At 43.5% G+C, this 11,200-nt stretch overlaps 1 protein-coding gene across 2 annotated transcripts in view; it reads right to left on the reverse strand.

Annotated features, from left to right (window-relative positions):
- Positions 1-10,980, reverse strand: part of MRPS31 (mitochondrial ribosomal protein S31) — a 30,359-nt gene extending 19,379 nt beyond the window's left edge. The window contains exons 1-3 of one of the 2 annotated variants that reach the window (XM_081214983.1): positions 10,735-10,980; positions 6,445-6,729; positions 631-789 (exon numbers count right to left, since the gene is read on the reverse strand). In XM_081214983.1, coding sequence (XP_081071109.1) covers positions 631-789; positions 6,445-6,729; positions 10,735-10,859 — 569 coding nt within the window. In that variant the 5' untranslated portion in view covers positions 10,860-10,980. The remainder of the gene's footprint in view (positions 1-630; positions 790-6,444; positions 6,730-10,734) is intronic. The other variant, XM_081214982.1, reaches the window with a different exon arrangement.
- Between the last annotated feature and the right edge of the window lie 220 nt (positions 10,981-11,200).

Consider the following 11,200-nt stretch of genomic DNA (forward strand, 5'->3'; position numbering starts at 1 on the left):
CCGCTGAGCGGCTGGGTCCGTGAGCCATGGCCGCTGAGCCTGCGCGTCCGGAGCCTGTGCTCCGCAACAGGAGAGGCCACAACAGTGACAGGCCCACATACCGCAAAAAAAAATACATAATTAAAAGTGTCCTTCATGAAAAACTGTCAAACATCCAGACAACTAGATGTCAATATCTGTATACCCAGCACCTAGATTAAAAACCTATATTAAAGTTGAGATTTAGCCATATTTATTTATTGCTTTGCATTTGTTCAAAGACAAATAAAATGCGTGACCATATTGTGCATAAAACCAGCATATTATTTAACTAAAAAAAAAAACTTCTCAGAGAAATTGTCTTATTTTATTATTTATTTGTTTATTTTAAATAACATTACTGAATTTACCACTTCTTTTTCAGGGACAAGAAATTATGTAACTTCTCAAGAGAAGTTTAATCATTCAGTTGGTCTTTTAAAACTGAAATCTTACTTTACACACGAGTTTTAAAAAAAATCAAACTGCTAATACTTATGAGGCACATTTTATATGTAAGTGAATATATTATGTAATATAACTCAGCACTCACATGAAGCCAGCCTATTTTGACGTATCAGCATCACTGACACAGCTATTTGATTCACCAACCTAATTTTACGTCTCTCTCCATCCTTCTGTGCCCTCGAGTCTTCCTCATGCTGCTGGAGCTGCTTGAGCAGCTCCGACTTGGTCATCTGCTTGTCAAAAGGGAGAGAGTCTGCAACCGCGGAGGCAGCCGCCACCAACTCCGGGCTCAGGGACTCACTTCTGGAAGAGAACATGGAAGACAAATGAGAGAAAAGAGGCATTACTTCAGTGGAAAGTAAAATGATTTCTTGGGAGAAAACTTCTTGTCCTTCAAAAGGTATCATTCGGGCTTCCCTGGTGGCACAGTGGTTGAGAGTCCGCTTGCCGATGCAGGGGACACGGGTTCGTGCCCCGGTCTGGGAAGATCCCACATGCCGCGGAGCGGCTGGACCCGTGAGCCAGGGCCGCTGAGCCTGCGCGTCCGGAGCCTGTGCTCTGCAACGGGAGAGGCCACGACAGTGAGGGGCCCGCGTACCGCAAAAACAAAAAAAAGTATCATTCAATTCAATTTCTGACAAAATCAAGAATTCTTAACACAGCATTGTAAATCAACTACACTTCACTAAAATTTTTTTTAAAAGAAGAATTCTTAAGTATTAGGTATCGGTTTTATATAAATGTTACAATTTTGAAAGTTAAAGTTCATGGATCCTTCATGAAGCACAGTACTAACTCAGAGCAATAGATTAAGGTGGAGGAATGAGGGATCAGCCCCGAAAGTGATAAATTAGTGGATTTTTAAGTTAGATGCCATTTTATTTCAAAAACAATACAGACTGCAAGCAAATATAAAAGTGGTTAAACCTGTTTATACAAGCTTTAATGGTAATATCCTCAAATTGGAAACAACCCAAAGGTCTATCATCAGAACAGATAAACAGTGATATATCCATGCAATGGAACAGTACTCCGCTCACTCCACAACATGTATGAAACTGAATGAAAGAAGCTGGATTAGAAAAAGTATATATGGTATGATTCCACTTCTATCAAGTTCTAGAAGAGGCCAAATTAAGGTGAAAAAAATCAGAACAGTGGCTGCCTCAGGACAGAAGGTTACTGATGGGGACGGTGAAGATGGGAAATGCTCTGCATCTTGGAAAGTGTGTGGGTTACATGGGCACATCAGTTTGCCAAACTCCTACAGCTAAGATTTGTACACCTTAATGTATGTAAATTTTACCTGGAAAAAAAAAAACATAAAATCATCACGTGGGAGATGGAAAGTGGGTGAAGGTATAGGTGACAAGAATGGCAAGATCTGATAATTATCAAAACATCATACGATTCTGTTTCCTTTATGTGTGAAACGTTCCATAAGCTAAAAAAAAAAAAAAAAAAAAGCTGTTCTTCAGTAAATTAGGGTAAGTTAGGAGAAAAATATGCCAGATATAAAAAGTTATTTACAGTTTTTACATCACTGAAAACTGCCATCTCAATGAGTGGGATCCAAACTACTGTTTTACTATACCTGGATTTCTATCTTAGGAAATGATGTCTAACATGCAAATCGAAGTTCCCACATCCCTGAAGCTGGGCCTCAAAGAGACTGTCAGAGCCTGGAAACGCTCAAGGAAGCTGAGAGTGAGGGCTGTAGGAAAATCAATGTTACTGGAAGCTGGAGGAAAGGGGACCTTGATGAGTAGGTAGCTGAAATCAGAGCAGGTAGCTGCTTGGTTAAGGGAATGTTACTTAAAGGAGGAGCTAGAAACTATGGTTATCACTGCACCCACCAGGGGTCTTGTAAGGTTTCACAATACATGCAGACTCACAAGACGACCACTGACATGCCCGGCCCGGACTACTCAGAAAGGTAAAGGGCAGAACCACAGCAGGCTGGCAGGGCAGCCTCAGGTGCCCCTCTCGGGGAGTCCCTGCAGCACTCGGGGGTGACACGTCACACAGCCATCCAGGAGTTAGGATAGGAGGCCCACATCGCGCAGGTGCAGGAGCTTAGTGCCCCACAGGAACCAGTATCTCTTGTAACAAGGCCACAGGCAGAGTATCTGTGGTCCCTACAAAGGACATGCAGTTACCAGAGTAACTGCACTCAGGGAAGCCCTAAGTACACTGAACCATAACCTAGAGTTCGCCCAATCCAGATGCAATCAGTCATTCAGGGGGTCAATTTTATCGTGATAATGTTGCCTTCGATACAGCTGACAACTACAGTACTCAGGTTCACGGCTGTGGCAGATGTTTTCATAAAACAGAGACAGCAGTGTTTCTGGTCCCACAAGCTCTTCCAAAACCTTGCCCATCTAGAGAGGCAATTCCCACCCCCCCCCGAAACCAGGGAAGACGTCGTGACTGCCTCAATGAACAGAATGAGAGAGAAATGATGCCCTGTGACTTGTGAGGCTAGGCCACATAATGGGACACGACTTTTGTTGGGACCTCTCTTGAGACGTGTGTCCATGGACCCCAGTTCTCAGGTTGTGAAGAAGCCCAGGCCACTTGGAGAGGCCCTGGGCAAGTGTTCTGGCCAAGAGCCCCAAAGATGGTCTCAGCCAATAGCCAGCATCAAGCACTGGAATGTACTGTATGTGGGCAAGCTTTCAGAGAATTCCAGATGCCAGCTTTGAAACTGCCCTTGCTGACGCTGAGTGGAGCAGACACAACTGTCTGCAGCTCTTTGCCCAAACTGCAGAGAGATGCTGCCAGTAAGCCTTGGGATGGTTTGTTATGCAGCGATAGATAACTGGAACAGATTTTGGAGCCTGGAGCTTGGGTGCTGCTGTTATAAAACAAAAACAAAAAAACCTAAAATGTATGGGAGAGTTTAGGGTACTGGCAGAGGGGGGAAACCGGAGAGATCCTGAGGCAAGTGTCAGAGAAAGCTTAGGGCCTCAAAGAGACTGTTAGAGCCTGGCGGCCACGTGAAGACTATAGGAAAATCAACGTTACTGGAAGCTGGAGGAAAGGGGGCCTTTGTTTAGCAACATTATTGCTTGAAGTAATAGGGCAAATGAGAGAGATGCTCAGTGAATTGGACGACCTAGCAAGGAGACTTCCAGACAGAATACTGAAGGTGCCTCCTACCTTCTTAGTGGCCAATGGTAAAATGGGAGAGGAGAGAGAAGAAAGAACTGTCCCACATAAAGGAGCCAAGACCTGCTGGGATCAAAAATAAAACATTTCTCATTCTTAGCGCCCCCAGATAGCAAACGATGCTAAAATTTAGAAATGGCTTCTGTACAGAGGTCAAATCCAGGGCAGCATTAGGAAAACCGTCTAAAGATAAAGCCATGGGCATGACTGTAAAACCCTCTGTTAAGATCTTAGAAAGATTTAAGATGGTGCCTTAGGGTGCCCTTCAGACAACAAGAATTCTAGGAAACTTAAAGGTGTGGTCCCAGGGCCTCTCACGGGGAGCTCAATGTAGACCAGGACCCTGGTTCCCAAACTGTGCCCTAAGGCACCCTGGAGTACCATAGGGAAATATCAGCCACGTCTGTCAGTGACTGTGTGAACTACTAACTCAAGGTAGTTCAGTTTTAACATTAGACTACTGCATTCCTTTCAATGCCACCATATCTTTGTGAAGATGGTTCTCCAGCAGTTGCAGCAGTGAGAGGCCCATGTACTACCAAAAAAAAAAAAAAAAGCAAGAACCCTTCAAAAATCAATATGGAACAGGAGTGAGAGTGGCGGTGTCCAGTCTGACTCCAAGGCTAGGTCATAAAATGATACAAATTCCTAGGGGCTCGTTTTCTCTTGGGACACTCACCCTTGGAACCCAGCCACCATGCAATGAGGAAGCCCAGGCCGCATATAGGTGGTTCTGTAACAGTCCTGGCTAAGGTGTCAGCTAACAGCCAGCATCACCTGTCAGACCTGAGTGAGCAAACCCACAGATGATTCCAGCTCCCAAACTTCCAAGTCTTCCAGCTGAGGCCCCAGACATCACGGAGCAGAGGTGAGCCTTCTCTACTGTACTCCGTCCAAACTGCTGACCCACAGAATCCGCAAGCATGAAGAAAGGCTGTTTTATGCTGCTGAATTTGGGGTCAATTGTTATGCATCCATGGTAACTGTATCAACATGGGGGAGGTGTTCGACATATAATACAAATAAACGAGCTAAAAGCGGGCCATGCGCGGGGCAATGATGACAGTACATCACGAATCAAAGATGATGACTAACCAAATTCTCTGCATCTGGGATTCCTTAAAAAAAAAAGCAGGCTGGAGGGGGGGTGGGAATCATTAAAAGATACATTTTTAAAAACTCAAAATAAATGTATCTCATTCACCAATCTTTTGATATAGGATCAAAGCCTCTTCTTTGAACACAGGACCACTGATAGAAGTTCCAAGGTATTGATACATCTCTTATATGTATACTACACCCACAGTACATCCTCCAACATTGCCAATTTTGGTTTCTTTAATGTGGAAACATGGCGCAAGAACTTAAAACGCTTACAAAGCAGTCTGAGGGCAGAATTTTCCTGGACTTTTATGCTTGTCTCATTCATACCTAATTGGAAAGCACCTTTTTTTTTTTTTTTTTTTTTGGCGGTACGCGGGCCTTTCACTGTTGCAACCTCTCCCGTTGCAGAGCACAGGCTCCGGACGCACAGGCTCCGGACACGCAGGCTCAGCGGCCATGGCCCACGGGCCCAGCCGCTCCGCGGCATGTGGGATCTTCCCGGACTGGGGCACGAACCCGCGTCCCCTGCATCGTCAGGCGGACTCTCAACCACTGCACCATGAGGGAAGCCCTAAAAAGCAACTTTTAAAATTACCTTTACTGAGTCTTTGCAAAGCAATCAACTCATTTTAACCATTTCATTAATAGTTAATTAAATTGTATAATTATAATAAAAAGCAAAATGAATCATAAACAGGTCTGGAAGCTGGGAAAAAAACCTTACTCTTCATAAGTAATTATAAATGTGTGTCGGAGTATTACCTAATTACATATGTATATATTTTTTATTTGTTTAATATTGTTTCTAAAAAGGAGGAGGAGAAGGTGCTTAACATGGGCATTTCCTGTTTGAATTAGCTTACTCTCTACCACCAATTATTCTTTCCAGTGGTAGTTTAGATACAATATGATACAATGTAGAAACCAAGCAGTTGTTAAAATGTTAAGTCATTCTGGGAATAGAAACCGTACTATCTGTTTATTCTGCTAAGAGAAGTCAGAGATGGGGATCTTAAAGCCACATTTCTTATTACTTGAATTGACCATGTCACTGGTGTAATCATTATTTATATATCACTAAAACAAAATACTGCCATTTAAACTACAACACAATGCTAAAATATCACCGATTGCACTTAGAATCAGTAAAATATTATACTCTTTTGACAAGCACAAGTAATTACAATACTTTGAGGAAACCACGTAAGCTGAGAGCCCTGATAATTACTGGTCAAAGGAAGTAATATAAAACAGCTGTAATTAACATGACAAAATTCTATCCTAGCTGGAATTTTTTTTAATGAAATTTCAAATAAAGAAGTCCTTCAGAGACACAAAGCAACCTTCAAATCAGGATGTAAATAATTTGTTAATTAACAGCTTAAAGAAGCAATTAAATGCAGTTAATAAGTGATGAATATGTAAGAGAATGTGGAATTCTCAATTAGATCACTACTCTTTCCCTCTCTCTAGACTCCATACAGATATCCACTTATTTAAATACAGAATAACATTTCTCATTTAATTATTAGTCTCTGTGTTTACAAACCAATATTTAGTCTTCATTAACTCTGTATCTCCAATGTACTCTAATTTAAAAAATTTTTTTTCTAAAAGAAAAAGACTGGAGTTTCAAAAATTACTTTCAAAGAAAAACATGCAAATTGCAATTCAACTTACCTCTTTTGGGGGGCATCTTCTGGAGCATTCTGAAGTCTGACAGTTGAAGCCTCCAAACTTTTAAGTTGTCTTCTGTTGGGTGGCTTTGTTGTTTGTACATTTACTGTGCTTAATTCAACTTTCATTCCCTTAAGAATATTTACCAGGTCTTTTTTCGTATTCTCCTTTACACTGTGTTGGCTCTCTGTCTCCTTGGAAATCTCACGGGTTGGAACAGACTGCTCATCTTTCTTGCAATAGATCACGCTGTTAGTGCCAAAATATCTTTGGATATTATTTTTTGTCCTGAAAAGATTAAAGAAAAAAAGGAAAACAAAAAAACACTGCAAAATAATACAGCTGCTTCTATGTGTTTAAAATATTTTCACTTAAACCCTTCCCTTTTGCATATTACTGTTATCAGCAACTGTTAAGGACAGCAATTTAACATTTATTGAACATATACTATGTGCCTAGTCTTGTGCAACATTTTATGTACATTTTCTCATACCCACATCAACTCCAAAAGGTAGGTATTATCCCCATTTTGCAGATAAGGAAACTGGAACCAGAGGAGTAACTTAGCCAAGGTCATGTAACTCAGAGCTCACTAAGGCCTAAGACCCGCTGGTGAGCACAAATGAGTTACAGGTGTGCTGAGATACTGACCACCTGGTCCTTGAAGTGGCTGGGCGAGAAGCAGGGCCGCTGGTGCACCTGTCTGTTGCCGCCTCCCATTTATCTCAAGGTCTGGTACAAATATCATTGTCTATGTTCCATTAAAAAAGTTGTGAAACACTGACATGGTTAATAAATTTCAACGTATTATTCTCAAACCCCAAACTGACAGACTGCCAAGTCCTTGCTCTTAACATGATATAAGATCTCTATAAAAAGTCACAATTAAACAATATGAAAATAAAGAAATTTCTATCAGTAAAAAAAAAGGTTACTTTCTTCAAACAAATTCCTGGGTGTGATTCTAATCTATTCAACTTTCTCATTGAGCTCCATGTCATTTAACTGATCACTATCTGTAGACTAAGCTAAACTGGAACAGAAAAAAAGAACATTCAGTGGCTAGAGTTGTCATTCTGCTTTCTTCTTTAGATTTGTGAAAAAGAACAACACAAACAATCACATCTATTTCGAACTCATGCAAAAAAAGACTTCCCAATTCTAAGGAACCCAAATATCTAACTTTATTTTGTGGCATTAAGAACCTTTTGATAGTTAATGTTGGAGAACTTTAAAAACTAATGACTGTGTTAGTCTCAGTAAGAGGGTATAAAGTACAAAAAGTCATTTATTAAATATAATGAATATCTACTCTGTGCTGAGCACTATACTAGGCATTGATGATCCTTAGTAAATAAAAATTTCATGGTGCCTGTTTCATGAAGCTAACCGGCTAGAGCACTGTTTCTCCAACTTTAATATGCATAATAACTAACTAAAGGACTTGCTGAAACACAGATTCTTTGGTTCCACCAAGGAATTCTGATTCAGTAGCTTTGGGGAGGAACTCAGAGTCTGCATTTCTTTTTTTTTTTTTTTCCTCGGTACGCGGGCCTCTCACTGTTGTGGCCTCCTCCGTTGCGGAGCACAGGCTCCAGACGCGCAGGCTCAGCGGCCATGGCTCACGGGCCCAGCCGCTCCACGGCATGTGGGATCTTCCCGGACCGGGGCACGAACCCGTGTCCCCTGCCTCGGCAGGCGGACTCTCAACCACTGCGCCACCTGGGAAGCCTGAGTCTGCATTTCTAACAAGTTCCCAAGTAATGCCGATGCTGCCCATCAGAGGCCCACATCTGAGTAGCTACGTTACACATTCCATTCAATCCTTACACTCTTACAGAACAGGTTTTATTATTCCCATATTATAGAAGAAACTGCTGCTCAGAAAGGTTAAATTAGTGGTTCTTAACCTTTAGAGGTTATATGAATCTCCTAGGGAGCTTATTTAAAACATGGATTCCTGAGATTCACAGTTGGTAAATTTGGAATCAGGACCAAAGATCTGAATTTAATCAAGACCTCAGGTGATTCTGGTGCAACTGATCTCAAGAACCTGCATCAGACCCTGGGTTAAATAGTATCTCAAGTTCTCAAAGCTAGTAAGTGGTAGTGCCAGATGAGGGACCCTTTAATGAAAAGAGAAATGGCTATTTCCAAAAACGCTGAAACAAACTTTGATCTGCTCATAAAAATGTCAGAGGCTAACACATCAGACACTTAAAAATCAGAATGAAAACCAACTGCTTAACCAATATCCTTATAATCAGTAAACAGGGAACTTCCCTGGTGGCACAGTGGTTAAGAATCCGCCTGCCAATGCAGGGGACACAGGTTCAAGCCCTGGTCCGGGAAGATCCCACATGCTGCAGAGCAACTAAGCTCATGCACCACAACTACTGAACCTGCGCTCTAGAGCCTGTGTGCCACAACTACTGAGCCCGTGAGCCACAACTACTGAAGCCTGTGCACCTAGAGCCTGTGCTCCACAACAAGAGAAGCCACGGCAATGAGAAGTCTGCGCACCGCAACGAAGAGTAGCCCCCGCTCGCCGCAACCAGAGAAAGCCTGCGTGTAGCAACAAAGCCATAAATAATGCAGCCATAAATAAATAAATAAATTTATTAAAAACAAATCAGTACACGGACACATTATAATATTCAATATGCGGTACCACTGAATTTAGGAAAATGCTCTATTATTTTACACGTGAAAGTTAAATTAATACTAAAGGCAATTTAACAGAAAGGTGGCAATCAGGAGAAAGAATCTCACATATAACCCATACTTCAATGTTTCCTTCCAAGACTGCTCTAGTACTACAGAAAGTAACCTATATTTATACCAGGAAAATCATGTATAAGGAAGTAACTCCATAACACTAAAATAATAAAACTCTAGCCCTAACCTCCCACCTGGGCTTGTTTCCACTGACAGCATCTCACCAGCACTTCAAATGCAGCACATCCAAAACCACATTCAAGAGCTTGCCTCTCAGACTGACTTTCTATTTTTCACTCTTCTGTACTGAAGGGGCCTCTTACCATAAGTAGCTATTTTTGTATTCTAAAAACTATGACATATTTTAAAAGCCTTCTCAAAGCTGGTCCTCATTCTTCTGTTAATATTAATGTACCCTAATCCTCCCAGGCAGCCAGCTGAAATCTTTGCTCTGACTGCCCTACCCTTACCTCATGATATATCACATCCTAGCAATTTCACCTCTGAATTCTTTTCCATCCAGCTACTTCTTCCCATCCCCACTGCTCCTAACCTGCTTCAGGGCTGTACTGAAACAAAAGGGCCCCCAACTGATCTGCATGGAATATATACGCAGGAGAATTAAGTTTTCATAATCATGAGAGTTCTCAGAGAATAAATACCAACACCAAGTATGCTGCAAATCTTTTTCTTGCCTGGCTAACTCCAACCCTTGGGCCCTCTTTAGATTTTTTTTTTTTCCTCGGTACGCGGGCCTCTCACTGTTGTGGCCTCTCCCGTTGCGGCCTCTCCCGTTGCGGAGCACAGGCTCCGGACGCGCAGGCTCAGCGCCATGGTTCACGGGCCCAGCCGCTCCGCGGCATGTGGGATCTTCCCGGACCGGGGCACGAACCCGTGTCCCCTGCATTGTCAGGCGGACTCTCAACCACTGGCGCCACCAGGGAAGGCCCTCCCTTTAGATTTTATCAGGCTTCTTTTCCCGAAAGGATACTCTGAACCTCTCCTGCAATGGTCAGGCGTCTCGATTTGCTCACCCAGCAATTACCAGTTCAATGAATTCTGTGGCACTCTGCACTACCTACACTATCTCAGCGATTACTCCACTATACTTGAATTGCCTATGTGGTGAAACTCTAAGCTCGGCGATGGCAGGACTGTGTTACTCGGGGCTTAACCCCAGGGCTGGCACACGGTAAGCGTTTTCAGTAATGAAGGTAAAAATGAAACCATCACAGACTTGGGAGGCAAAAAATTTAAAAAAAAATTAAAAATAAAACAAAACAACTTCGCTTTCTGGAACCTGTTTAAAATGAGGGGAGAAGTGGCAAGAGAGATGAGGCACGGCATGTAGCAGAAAAAGCACAGGGCAGCGGACCAGGCCTGTCACCATGACCTTGGGCAAGTCATTTTATCTTTCTGGGATTTCCCTTTGCTCAGATTTAAAGCGACGGCTTCTAAGATCCCGCGGATCATAACACGGACTCCAAGAAGCCGGAGAAAAAGAACTGAATGTGCAGGAGCGGGGACAGGAGTTTCCTGAAGACCTGCCGGGCCAACAGCGCTGCAACGCGGTACCTGACAGTTCCATGCGGAGAAGCGAGTAGCACGACGGCGGCCGCCGACACCTCTGGGCCTCCGGAGCACAAAGGGAGGCGGGAAAGGGGGCGAAGAGGGAGGAGAGCCGAGACCCTCGGAAACATCGCGGAGAAACAAACAGAATTGGGCACACAGGGGCGACGACGCGTCCTCCGACAAACACGCCCCCCCGCTCCCGCTTCCGTTCCCCAGCCCGACGCGCTCCTCTCGCTTCGTGTGCCGGCGGACAACAGGGGCCGCTAACTGTGTTCCGGTCTCGCCCGCGGCCGAGCCCGCTATCTCCAGGCGACTCCTCCCCCCCTCGGCGATTCTGGCCCCATCCCAGAGGTGGAGTCAACTGAGGTCAGCAAGGGGGTGGCGCTGGGGACGCGGCCCTGACCCGAGGACTGAGAGTGGAGGGAGCGATCAACTGTGCAAAATACTGCTGATGGGGCCAGTAAGATGA

Source organism: Mesoplodon bidens (assembly GCF_964165515.1).
Source record: "Mesoplodon bidens genome assembly, chromosome: 17".
In the NCBI taxonomy this organism is placed as follows: Eukaryota; Metazoa; Chordata; class Mammalia; order Artiodactyla; family Ziphiidae; genus Mesoplodon; species Mesoplodon bidens.